This window comes from Nematolebias whitei, chromosome 5 (assembly GCF_014905685.2).
Source record: "Nematolebias whitei isolate Nwh7 chromosome 5, NemWhi1, whole genome shotgun sequence".
Classification (NCBI taxonomy): Eukaryota; Metazoa; Chordata; class Actinopteri; order Cyprinodontiformes; family Rivulidae; genus Nematolebias; species Nematolebias whitei.
In genome coordinates, this window is record NC_056502.1 from 8,303,889 (window position 1) to 8,317,523 (window position 13,635).

The following is a 13,635-nucleotide window of genomic DNA, read 5'->3' on the forward strand; positions in this document are numbered from 1 at the left end:
AATAAATATATTAATATATAAAAATATATATATAAATTGCAAAAGGGGAATATATATATATATATAGATATATATATATTCCCCTTTTGCATAAAGTATTTTCAAGAATCTTAAAATTTTACTTGCATGCATCCAAGAAGTCAAGTCAGGTCAATTTATTTATAAAGAACATTTAAAAACGACACGTAATCAAAGTGCTGGACAACAACAACAACAATAAAATAAGACAAAAGGCGGAGACAAACAACAATGAAATAAGATATTTTAATGGAGTAAACAGGAAGTGAACAGAAAACAAGAACAGAGAACAATAAAATACGTTAACAACTCACACTGGGTCAAATATCATAGAGAACATGTGTGTTTTTAATAGATTTAAAAACAGGAAGTGGCGAGGCCTGTCTGGTGTTGGGGGCAGATTGTTCCAAAGTTTAGAAGCAACGACAGAAAAAGCCCCATCTCCTCTGAGTTTCTATCCCAGCAACTGATCAGATGATCTCAGTGCCCACCAAGGAACATAAAGATGAAGAAATAAGAGAGATATGCAGGTGAAAAACCATTTAGCCATTTATAAGTCAACGGGAGAAATTTAAAATCTATTCTGTGGCACGCAGGGAGCCAGTGAGGTGAGGACAAGACGGGTGAAATGTTCTACCTTTTGTTTAAGCTGGAGTCATGAAAGGAAGACCTGACTGCCCCCAATATAAAGTGCATTAGATTAGTCATGTTGAGTTGTGATAAAGGCATGAATTATTTCCCCAGATCTGGGCAAGTCTGCCTTAACTGGTAGAAGCCTTTCAGCAGAAGAGATCCACTTATTAAACTTGAAAATCAGGGTCTAGAATTATCCCTGGATTTGTGACGGACTGCTTAAGATATGACACAAGCGAGCCAAGGTTAGCTGGAAGAATGGCAGCAGTAGAGTTAGAGCTGAACACAATAATTCCAGTTCTCTCTTAAATAACAAATATTAAATAATTTGAAGCCACCCCAGCCTTATTGTCATCAACTCATTTTAATAGGTGAATGAGTAAGAATCATTGGTTTAGAGGGTAAATAAATCTGGCAACAAGAAGCTCATGATGACTTTTTAGCCAATGTCAAATAACAGATGCTCTAACTTTTAAGAAAAATCTTTAAAATAATTAAACATTCCTGATAGATTTAAGAAAACCATATAAAGTAAAAAGGAAATCATTCACAGTCGATACTTAGTCACAAAAGAACAATTAGACTCATAGATGTTTTTTAATGGTATTTTTGTTTTAACGTTTCTGTTATCAGTGTTAAGAAACATCTTTAAAGATGATCAGCACTTGCTAAATTGAAGAAAAGTGAAACTTTGACCAAATTAGTATTCCACCTAATTTCACTTTTTTTTTTTATTTCAGTGCACAATCTTAAACAAAATGAAACTTTGCCTCCTACAAGAAATAATGTACATGATTCTTGATCTGCAGAATAATTGATCCTTGCAGCTGTGTTTTTAATTAAACTTCTGTATTTTTTTTTTTTTTTATTGATTTACGACTCACCGTTTGTTTCCTTGGTTTCGGCAGCTTCATTGCTCACCTTCACTTCATCATACACGGTCTTCACCTCTTCTATAGCTAAAAATTCAAAGTTTGCAGAGGACATGCTTATTTAATCACAATCTCATGTTGATTTTAGCTTTAATTTTATGTAAATACATTTATTTTGATCTGTAGCTCATAGCTTGATACTCAAGGAATAAAGGACTGAAAATGAGTTTTTATTTTACTGACACAAAATTATACTAAAGATGTTGGTGCTTTTTACAAAGAAACACTTACGAAATAACTATTTCAACATTTTCTTTGTCCCTCTGTCCACTTAAACCGAAAATAATATCCTAACTAATAACTAAGCACTTATCAAATAAACAAAGACATAATCCAATTCAAGATTTTTCTCTTACCTTCTGGACATGATTGGTTTTTAGTTTTAAATATGACTGTGGCGTAGTGAACTTCTTTCTCTGCCATGGCTCTAAACTTGATAACTGAGTCTGACTTGTAGAGAGAGAGAGTTCACCGCAACAAAGCAACAGATCATTTAGGAGAAGTGGAAATATCTTCTGATGTGAGTCCATCTCTTACAGCTCTGAAATTACATACACACTTCTGCTTTTGGCTCAGAGAGTCATTTGCATCTGCCGCCGGTCTGAAAACAGACTTTAAACCACAGACAATGAAGCAGATCTACCAGCATTTTATTTCCAGTTTCCAAAATGCAAACAGTGCACATAATAAACGAAGCTAATGTGTAACTTGGACCTTGAATATTAGTACACATCATTTAATAACAAAATTACCAGTAGTTCCTCATTTGCTGTCATTAGCTGTGTTAAACATGACAGTTTTATTTGTGTCTGTAATATCTGTTTTTTTATATATATATATATATATATCGTTTGAGTATAAATGAAATGTCCATGCAGTTGATTTTTCAAGCAACGTTGGTATTTTTTGATCCAGTTAAAGAGTGTTTTGTCTTTCGTGACGTCTTTTTTAGGATAAAAAATTGACAAAGGTTCGGACCTTAATGACTTTCATTCTCACTCATCATAACAAAACCACAGCTACTTTTATAAACTGCCGTGTTCACCGTTGAGTCCCTCAAAGACCAAACGCTGCATCTGTTGTTATCTCATAAACGGATTCAGAACTCTGTTTTCTTCTCGTCATATTTGCATCCAACTGTGCAAAACTGTTTTAAGTTTTATGTGGACTTATAATAAAATCTGATAAATTATCAATTTGTTTTAGAAGTCATTTGCTTTAAAAGAAAACCAAAAGGAAAACTATAATGTAAAATAAATGGGAACATAATACATTAGTTTAGATTTTTCCAAGCAAACGTTAAAAGTAGAAACCAATTTTTCTAAACAGGTGGTTTTCTTACATAAAGCAAGCTCAAGTAATACAGTTTGATGCCATGATGCTGTTTCACTTCCTCATTGGTCTTATTCTATTATTTATTGTTTACTTTGACCTCTACTCTGTGTTTACTCAATTAATTATTGTTAGTATCCTGATGCATGCTCAATAATCCAGGTAGAAAAATCTAACAAAGTTAAGTCGGGTCCTCTGGATGGATTCAACATCATCTTCTCAGTCAGGGCTTGATTTGTAAACCGAGTGATGCTAAACACAAATAGCAGGCGGTCCAGCATGGGGGGGTTGGGCACTAACAACCTGTATAAATAAATGTTGAATTGAAATTACTATTTTAGAGAGCAACAACAACAAGTCTGTGTGTGAATAGAGCAGCCCTGATTCTGTCAAGCGTCCTCATCCCCCCCACCACCACACACACACACACACACACACTTCACTGTCTGACCCAAACTCTTCTCAGCTGAATTCAGTCCTGCTCGCTGTTGCTCCTCCTGCTCCAATCTTGCCACTGCCTTCTGGTGCTTCAGTTCTCAGTTGTCCAGCTAAGGACAATCCATCCATTTATTTTAGGTAATAAATTGGACGGTCTTTTCGACATTTTGATCGCTGTGACTTTGACAAATTAGTGCCGTCATTTTGAATCGTGATGTAATGTGAATAATACACATCAAACATTTCTTGTTGTGTTTTTTTTTTTTTTTTTTTTTTACTGTAAGCTTTTTTATTTATTATGTCTGAAATGTATGCAGGACTCAGTTGTGCGCGTGCTCTGCAGAGCTGTCTGGAGATGCTCCTGTGCGTAAAATGTGCACTGTCTGCAGGACGTGCAGCTTAAGGTGGATGGAGACGCTCCCCGCGAGACATGCGGTCCATGTCTCTGCTGGGCAGGAGCGTGTGTGCGAGCTGGTGCGCATAGTGCGGCCAGAACATCCCCTCCACAGATGGGGCAACGTCTCCTGTCGTTGTATTTTTAATAAATAATCAAAATAAAACTGCGCGATGACTTTGGACTTTTAGGGGCGGAGATTTGAGTTGCCGGATCGAAGCAATCAGTTGCCGGAACGCACACGGTCAAAATGAGAGAGTTCCCGGATCTTGTTCCGGCAGGATCCGTCTCAAATTAAGCACTGTTCTCAGGTAGAAACATGACTCATTCAATATCTGGAAACAGGGGTCCTGTGGCAGGAGGCGGAGTTAGGAGCCTACCTGAGACAGGGGGCGGGGCTTAATGAGGGCTGAGAGTCGCAGCACTCTTTAAGCCCCACCTTTGATAATAATAAGTCATGTTCTAAATTGGAGAGTGGTGATGCAGAGGTTTAAAGAAGATGGGCCTGTGATCAGAAAGTCACAGGTTCAACTCCCGATATCAAAATGTGGATGGAAAAGGTGAAACACCCAGGCCTGCCTCCACCCTCATTCGCCCCGCTCTGGGCCCCTGAGCAAGGCCCTTAACCGCCACCATCCCTAAACAGATCTTTCTTGAAAATGATTCTCGTGACTCCATGAGACTACATGTATTAAATAAAGGGTAAATGAAAATAAATTGGGCCAGTTTGAGGCATGAAACTCCAGGGCTGAAAATGAGTCCCACTCTGGCCCTGCTGAGACTCTGCTGGTTGATGAGCTGCAGGACAGACATGTGATCCCAGCTTTCAGTTGAACGCTGACAGGAACAGATCCACGTGGACAAGTTTCTCTCCTCCGTTATGTGACTTCTGATAAACCAGTCCAGGCTGTTTACCTGCAGCTCAGGTGTTACAACAAAGTTACAGGGCCTCATTCTTCAGGTGGGACTGACTCATTGAAGAACTGAGAGTTTGCTCTGTTCCTACAGGCTCTATATCCCTGCCCCACCTGTTTTCAGTATCAAACAAGAACCGCCTCCAATAAAGCTCCAAAATAAAAATAAAACATTAAAAACACTCCACTGCTTTTATTGCTGGTGGAAAACGATGCCTGTTGTTACAAGTGTGAACTGTGTGGAAGGCTCACATAATTTGGGCTCGTCCAAATCGCTATAAATTTTATCACCACCACTTTTAAAAGTTCTGTAAACAGGGAGATCTTAGCCACAGGTAGTTTTTGTAAAACATAAAAATGTGTCTGAATGTGCAGAAAGTATTTTCCAATGCATTTTACTGAAGGGAAACAAAGAGTTTTTAAGCTGTTTGCCAACAGTGACCGGTACTGAGAAAATGGTATCATTGTCTACTGTTGTCATCATTCTTTGTTTAAAACAGGTCTATCTTGTAAATGAGTCCTCGAGGCTCAATGAGACTAACATGTATAAATAAATTCAATTTAATTCAATTCAAAAATACTTTATTAATCCCAAAGGGAAATTAATTGTTGTTGTAGCTCATCTTGGTTTTATTAGAGTTGTTCTAGATGCTGATGGTTTTGGGCAGAAAGGATCTCTTGTAGCAGTCCATCCCACAGTAGATCCGAATAAACTGGCTGAAGAGGCCGATCCGTCCACACAGACCCAGCAGACCTCACGTCCTCTTGGGCAGTAGGACTGCCTGAATGCCAGGTAGAACTCTTCCTGAGCGATGGCCATTTCTCCCAGCAACCTGCCAAGACCCTCATCACCATGGACTTAACTGCAGGTGCCGGGGGCCGATCTCGGTCCTCCCGCTGTCACGAGCTATGTTTCCCTCTACCGCCAAGATCTCGGCGATCCGGGGCTCAAGCACAGCCTCTAGGTAGACGGTAATGCATACACGGCACCTCCTTTACAACTCATTTTGGATTTGGAGCTGTAGTTGAGGTCTTATTTGAGCTTTTGAGATGTTAATCAGCAGATCTCGGTTGTAGAAAACCACCTTGTTGTTATGGTTATGCATCATAACAAATGTCCAAAAGTAAAAAAAGGTTTCAGTAAAGTCCTTCCAGCTGCACAGCGTCTGATATCAGAGGAAGCAATCGTCTGAAAAAAGTGGTTTACATCCAGAAAAATTAATATATAAAGTTTTCAAAAGCAAAATCTCAGAATGAATGTAAGAGAGCTACTCCAACATGTAGCCACATTGGGCGGTGCAATTCTGGAAGCCACGGTTGAATGAATATTCGGTTGTCACTTTGTTCATGTGCGTTTTCTTCTCTGAATGAGGAAACGGGTGGAGAAAAACATAAGGAGTGAAAACTGAGGTTCTTCATGTAACGAAGATCATCAGCAGCCTGTCGCTGGGAGTCATTCTTTGTTTCCAGCAACAGTGATCTGGGTCAGCTCCGTCAGAACACACACTGACAGGATACCATACCATTTTATTTATAGAGCACTTAAAACAGCGACAAGGCCAACCAAAGTGCTGTACGGACAGAACAACAGGTAACACACAAAGCAAAATACAAAATGAAGTAAATCAGAATATAGACATAAAAACGATGCAGATAATGACGACAAACCAGTGTGGAGCGTACAGGTTCAAAACACAGATCATCTGGTGTTGAATGCTTCTGAATAGTAGTGGGTTTTTAAGCGGGACTTGAAAACCGAGAGGGAGGGGGCCTGTCTGACAAGCAGAGGTAACTCATTCCAGAGTTAGAGCAGGGCTGGTCAAAGTCTGGCCCGCAGACGGATTACGTGACACCCAAAAACTGCAATTGAACAATTTATATCATTTTGGCCTTAATGCAGATGGACACCTTTTGATTTTTCTTTCTTTTTATAGTGTTTAGGTTTAACAGTAACCTGGCTTCAAAGCTGATGAGGAAAAACTGTCTGTAGAAAATCACAATTGTGGCTTATCTGACACTGACTCCCCTGTTTGGCCTCGGATATGGGAAGACTATCAAATTTCTCCTGGGTCATGGATAACTAGGGACAAAAGTTTTGTCTATCGCAACCCCCCCTCCCACCTCCCACCCCCACTCTGAGAACTTCTGTGCAGGCTCATCAGAACTGCCGGCTGAAACATCATCATCAGAACTGTGGCCTATCTGAAAAATGCTCATGGACAATTCCCAACGCCTTGACATCAAATGCATAATCATGTTTTTAAGTGTGCTTGATGGTAGAGTTTTTAGATGTCTCAAATCGTGATCATAATTCAGTGTTTCAGAAATGAAAAAGTCTCTTGACTTGATCATCAATAGAGGGGAAATGGAGCCTTTTTAATAGAATATGGAGTTGACAAATTTTACATACAATTCCATCACATACCACTGTCCTTCCAAAGCTTCCAGGAATCAGTTTTAGTCACTTCGAGCTACATTTTTTCAGTGATTCAACCATTTTTTAGACGGCGCCATCCATTGTTGTTGTGAAGTTTCTGTTTGTTGTTTTCATGCACCTCCTTTTGTCCACTTCCTTGTTGTTCAACTCCTGTTACACCCGTCTGTACATTTTTCATTTTTCATTTAGCCTTTATTTATCCAGGTACATCTAATCACCCCAGGTGTTTCTCATTCTGTCAAGTCAGCATTTCTCTACAAGTCTGTCTCTTTTCACTCCTCCTGTGTCCGTGCATTGTCCTCCAATGTCTTCGTTTTTCTGCTCCCTTGTCAGCTCCTTAAAAGTAGGTTTTTGGCTGCCCCGGCATATCTGTGCTGTTTTTTTGTAAATATATAATTCACTTACATTTACCTTGGAGTCTTCTGTCATTAACCTGCATGCGAGTTCAACACTTTAAAGCCGAATCATGTTAGTCCTGTTGGTCCAGAAGATTTTGGGAAACATCTCAGGTGGTATTTAAACTGGGAGCCAATTGGAACGTTAAGGGTCTACGACTAGACTCCATTACTTTATTTAGAGACTTTTTTTGAGAAAAGGGACTCATATTAAACTTTTGTTTCCAAGAATAGACTAAAATATATTTTCCAAGCACAAGAAAACCAAAAACAAATCTAACAAATCAAATAAACTCAATGTTCTTCTTTTGATACAGTAAACGTGAGTATTTTTGTTGCATTGATCATTTGGAACTCCTCTTCCATCAAAAGTAGTTTCTCAAAAATCTGGTGTTCATGTTGTTGCTGGTGAAGGATCTCAGTCATCCAGGGCATAGCTAATCCACTGAAAACAAACAAACCAAACAACTGGGCTTTAGTTAGCTGAAGATTTCTCAGTTCACTCTCCAGTATTGAGCTGAGAAAGCCCCCCAATGAAAAGTGAAACCGATTACAGAAGAGAAGTCCCAGTTAAAAGTAAAAACTAAAACAACTGGAAGTGTTCAATGTTAAGTGTGCTGTGATTTTTTTCCTTTGGATCATTTATTAGTTAAAACCCAGGAGAGGCAAAGTTTGTAAGTAAATAAAAAATACTTTATTATAATTAAAGTTTTTTTTTTCTGAAAAAATAGCAAAGTAACAAAACAATTTTCCCCATTCCTTGTGATGGCTGGATTTTTTTTCCCTTAAACAAAGAGCACAAAATGATCATTCAAGAATAAATTAGCACATCGTGTTCAGAAACTATGATAATTAAATAAAAATTATCCCTTCATTGCACTCCTTTTCTGGATTTTATTTTATTTTTTCTTAAATAGACAAACTACATATCACACCGCAACAAAAGTTATAAAACAATAAAATATATTTAGGATATAAAGTAATAAAACAAAAGTTATCCTCTGAAGTGAATTTCTTTTCTGGGCTTGAAAAATAACTACAAATCAACAATAATTAAGTGAAAATACAATAAATAAAGTGTAGATAACAAACAACCTCCAAAGCCTTGCGTTCAAAGAAATATTCCCAGAAGCCTCTCTGAGGCTCCCTGGGCTGCCACCTTTCCGTGGTGGAGGGGTTTGAGTGTCCCAATGATCCGTGGTGGAGGGGTTTGAGTGTCCCAATGATCCGTGGTGGAGGGGTTTGAGTGTCCCAATGATCCGTGGTGGAGGGGTTTGAGTGTCCCAATGATCCTAGGAGCTATGCTGTCAGGGGCTTTACGCCCCTAGTAGGGTCACCCAAGGCAGACAGGTCCTAGGTGAGGGACCAGACAAAGTGCAGCCCAAACACCCCTATGATGAGTAAAAGAAATGGACTTGATGTTCCCTCGCCCAGACGTGGGTCACCGGGGTCCCACTCTGGAGCCAGGCCTGGAGGTGGGGCACGCGGGCGAGCACCTGGTGGCCGGGCTTTTACCCATGGAGCTCGGCCGGGCACAGCCCGAAGAGGAGACGTGGGTCCCCCTTCCCATGGGCTCACCACCTGTGGGAGGGGCCAAAGGGGTCGGGTGCAATGTGGGATGGGTGGTGGCCGAGGGCGGGGAACTGAACTTGCGAACTAGTTTGATCAGAGACCTACACTCTGAAACAAGATCTAGACATTCATGTGTTTTATTTTATCTGATTCAACTAATCCCATAAACCAAGATTGTGTTTAACGATAATCTCAGTATTTCAAGCCATGATTTAAGAGCACCACTCTATTTTTTATTTTTTTTTTGCAACCCTTAAAGAAAATGAGGCCTAACAAATTATTAAAGAAACTAAACGTCGAAATACACCAGGACCTGCCATTCTGTGTTCATTTGTTTTTTCTTCCTGTCCTCTCAAACCCCAGAATGAATGACAGAATTAGAATGGTGGACTAAATTAATCAAATGTGTATAAATATTGCATTTAATATTTACTGTGTCAACATATTCAGTGTTACCGTTAGAAAACAAAGCTAACAAGTTTGTTATTTTTTACATTCTGCTGAAGAACTACAAAAAGTTGCAGCTCTGTAAGTAAAACATTAAAGTAAACTAAAGTTTTTTAAATAAATAAATGCTGTGAGTCACAATGGAAAGAGTCTGTATAACTAAATACTGGAGTTATCAGTTGGACACAAAGCAAAGATCAATTTCTATGTGTACAATTCTTACACTAGTAAAATGAATCACACACACGCAAAACAAATTTACAAAGACCTTGCAGAAATTCAAATTTTGTTCAAGAAGTAAAATCTCTACAAATATAAGCATTTAGAATTTTTTTTTTTTTTTGTAGAGATTATTTTCAACTGTTATCAGTATTTGAAAAGGTTCTAATAACCTTTAACAGTCCTTAGACTTGTGTTTAAAGAGATAAAGCCTTCTTTTCACAGATCCATGCTTTCTTTTCTTCACACCTCACTGGTTTCCAGTCTTGGTTTAGGACAGAAACCACACACAGACTGTCATTTGCAGGGGGACTGATCCAGTTACTGAAAAGAAGAAAAGGATTAAACCAGTGCTCATAGATTTTTGTTATTCAAAGTGAGGAAAAAATAAAACGTGTTTCTTACATATTGGTCATGTAGCTTCCATTGATCCATTTCCATTTTCCTTCTACGGCTTTCAGACCAATCCAGTACTCGTTCTTCTCTTCTCCAGGCTTACTGATAGACTTAACAAAATCCTATGAACGAAGTGAGAAAATTCACAGACATTTACTGTAAAAACTCAGTACTTACTACGTGAATGTATATTTTAAGTTTACTCGAATTGTTTACCTTTTCCTTGTTATCAGCAACAACAGTCAGATCAGAAATCTTTCCTCTGCAGTCTTTTTGTGCATCTTCCCATCTTAACTGAGAAGAGGGCGGAGCATCATTATATGCGTAACAGCTGGAGTTGAAGATTGACCAGCCCTGCTGACAAGGTTCACACGTTCTGACTGAAACAACAAAAATCAATCAATAAACATTATGACAACAGAATGTTTTTTTTTCTTTTTTAAATATCTACATACCCTTCATTTTTAGGGGACAGTAGGCATCAATGCTCCACTGAGCTCGACTCACATTGAGCTCAGTCCACGTCTTCTCCATGGTTTTGATTTGTTCTGTCAGGTTCTTCTTCTCTGCCTGCAGCTCCTGGTTTTGTTCGTTCAGGTTTTGATATGCTGCAGACAGATTTGCAAACTGTCTTGTCACAGAACAAATCAATTGCCTAATCTACTTCAGGTGCTCGTTATTTGGAAAATATAAAGTTGTTTTATAATTTTTTTTTAAATCAGTGATATTGATTGAAAAATCTATATTGTCCCTGTGATGGACTGAAGATCTGTCCAGGGTGTCCCATGCTTTTCATACAGTGACTGCTGGATATGGGCACCAGTGACCCCCGTGACCCGACAAGAAAGAAGCGGGTAAAGATAATTGAAGGATGGCTGGATGGATAGACGGATGGATGGATGGTTGAATAAAATTCCTTAAAAATCAAAAAACCCTTGTTGATCTTCTGTCGGACATTATACAGACTGCACTCAGGGCACTACATAATTTACATAAAATGTAAAATAAATATTTCATCCACGCACTCAACTTTAAAGCTTTTGGTTAATTTATAAAGTTATTTATTACCACTTGTGCATTTTTTCTTTGAATTTACTACGAACCCTCCCACCTCTTCACTGTTCATCAAAGAGATAATTGAATAAATTCTGTGAAACAAATACATTTTGTTCAGTACCAGATTTTCAAAAATGTAAACAGATTTCCTGTACATTACATGAGATCTGCATTATCTTTGAAGAAATCTTGTTCATGTTTTCCCTTGTCTCACATACTTACGATACATAATGATTCCAATGATGACCGACATCAAAATGATACAAAGAGTCCCCAAACAACACGTCAACAGCTGAAAGTACCGAAGTCTTGTCTTTGCTTCGTCTGACAAGATTCCTGCTGAGTCTACATGAGAAATACAATGTTAAAACTTTTGACACAATTTATTTGTTAACGTTACCTCACAACTTTGTAAGCAATAAGCTGAAAGATCATTGTCTCTAGCTGTAAACTAGTTCATTCTAAATAGTAACAGTTTTAGCTGAAGTTGCTCATAACATTTTATTTAACTCACATTTTGTGTCGGCACTTGGCTGCACTGTTTCATCGTTCACCCTCACTTCTTCATACACACATGGCTCTTCGTTTTTAGCTGAAATGGTTAGAAAGTTAAGAGTTTAGCTTTCACACAAACAAAAGCTAAGTCTAATTTTAAAACTTGATTTGTCTGTATAATTCAGGATACGACGGACGGACGGACGGGATAACAACAGATCAACATAAAAAAAATTAAGAAAATGCAGCCATTGCAGACACAGGAAATACTGAACAGGACTCTGTTATTAGAGGAGTGGTGGCGCAGAGATTAGAGAAGATGGGCCTGTAATCGGAAAGTCGCAAGTTCAACTCCCCGGACTGATGACATCAAAATGTGGAAGGAAAAGGTCAAACACCCACACCTGCCTCCACCCTCATTTGCCCCATTCTGGGCCCTTCAGCAAGGCCCTTAACCCCCACCATATGTTGCCAAACAGGTCTCTCTTGAAAATGAGTTCTCATGACTCAATGAGACTACCTGTATAAATTAAGGGTAAAAAAACTAAACAAATTAAAAAAACATACATGTTAAGCTGCCTTCAGGCCCAGGCCACCCTTGCAAAACAGATCTGTGATCTCAGTGGGATTTGCCTGGTTAAATAAAGGTTAATAAATAAATAAAAATAATAGCAGGTTCCAATAATTTTCCACTCTAACATTTTAAAATGAGAGACATGAGAGAGGATTTATATTCTAATATCACAAGATTTGACAGCTTGAACCATTCTGTTATTGTTGCTGCTGTTAAAGATAACAGAGGAAACTTTCACTGAGAATGGGATTTTTAAATGGTTGTAGTTACAAAGACGACTAAAGTCAGAAGTCTAACTGTCAATCAAGTTTTATGCTATTTTTTTTCTCAAGATAACCAGATAAGATAAGTCAGTGAGATAAATCACATTTGCACATGAGAATTACCTCATGAACAAATATGTAGACAGGTGCATTAACAGTATTTTTTAAATGCTTTTTAAATCTTTTAACTTACCTTTTGATTGGGGTGTTTTGTTGCTTTTAATTACCACAGAAGCATAGCTAACCTCTTCCTCTGCCATGTCGACAGTCTGACTGGCAAATTTGATCTGGCTTGTTGGTGGAAGTCAAAGCATAATTGAGCAACAAGCACAGTTTAGGAGAAGTGGCTGTTTCCTCTGTACGTGTCTCAAACGCAGTTTGCGAGTTTAAAGCTTCTGCTTTTCACTGTAAAACCTCCAAAATTGGACTTTAATTATTGTTCGTTCTTGCCTGTGGGCCACAATAACCAAATAGCATAATGCTGTACAAACACACTAAGTTTGGGGCCTAAAGAAAGAAGGACGTCATTAATTTGTACGCTTGCTTTTATAATAGTCAAACATGACAAACACAAGTCTGACATGATTGTTTTGTTTAGTTGAGCAGAATTGTGTTTGAGAGAAGTAACATCACAGACTTGCAAGAATAAAATCACAAATAACTAAAGCATAGATAAGATATGACTATTTAACGCAACAATTCATAAAGACGGAGATAACTTTTTCCAGATGAATGAAAACATGCTTCATTTCTTCCCCGCAAGTCAGAAAGGAAGAAGTGGGTAAAGTTAATGGATGGATGCTTCATTTGTTGTGAAAAGTGATTCCATCAAAAGTGATTGTTTGTTGTGTAGGGTTCCAGAGGCGTTCTCCTGCAGGTTCCTGAAGTTCTGGGCGGCACTGACAATCAGCAGCTGTGGTCCATTTCCTCTGACGAGCTCCAGGGAAGAGGGTGTGGAAATGTTTCTTTCTCTGGAACATTAGATACCAGTCAGTGTTGTTGTTAGCCTCCTAGTATTTTCATGAAGGAAGATTTATACTTACCCTTTTCCATCCATGTTTCCTAGAACCTGCTTCCCTGTGACCAAATCCTGGATTGTTTTTTCTCCTTTGTTGTAGGG

At 38.5% G+C, this 13,635-nt stretch overlaps 2 protein-coding genes across 2 annotated transcripts in view; both read right to left on the reverse strand.

Moving 5' to 3' along the window:
• The window catches only part of LOC119409864 (asialoglycoprotein receptor 1-like), a 4,165-nt gene extending 2,159 nt beyond the window's left edge, over positions 1 to 2,006 (reverse strand). The window contains exons 1-2 of the mRNA XM_037676770.1: positions 1,940 to 2,006; positions 1,536 to 1,610 (exon numbers count right to left, since the gene is read on the reverse strand). Of these exons, the coding sequence (XP_037532698.1) occupies positions 1,536 to 1,610; positions 1,940 to 2,006 (142 nt within the window). The remainder of the gene's footprint in view (positions 1 to 1,535; positions 1,611 to 1,939) is intronic.
• A 7,922-nt stretch (positions 2,007 to 9,928) lies between these two features.
• LOC119409865 (C-type lectin domain family 4 member G-like) lies at positions 9,929 to 12,787 on the reverse strand. The gene is made up of 7 exons (XM_037676771.1): positions 12,709 to 12,787; positions 11,698 to 11,775; positions 11,402 to 11,507; positions 10,583 to 10,758; positions 10,344 to 10,507; positions 10,137 to 10,249; positions 9,929 to 10,055 (listed from the first exon to the last, which is right to left on the reverse strand). The coding sequence occupies exons 1-7, from the start codon at positions 12,773 to 12,775 to the stop codon at positions 9,929 to 9,931; spliced, it is 831 nt and encodes a 276-aa protein (XP_037532699.1). The 5' UTR covers positions 12,776 to 12,787.
• Between the last annotated feature and the right edge of the window lie 848 nt (positions 12,788 to 13,635).

Excerpts from the sequence above, each read along its gene's own strand:
- LOC119409865 (XM_037676771.1), bottom strand. The coding sequence starts at position 12,775 with ATGGCAGAGGAAGAGGTTAGCTATGCTTCTGTGGTAATTAAAAGCAAC. Across the intron at positions 11,776-12,708 it reads CAAAACACCCCAATCAAAAG|CTAAAAACGAAGAGCCATGT; the intron begins GTAAGTTAAAAG and ends TAACCATTTCAG. Across the intron at positions 11,508-11,697 it reads GCCAAGTGCCGACACAAAAT|ACGAAGCAAAGACAAGACTT; the intron begins GTGAGTTAAATA and ends GAATCTTGTCAG.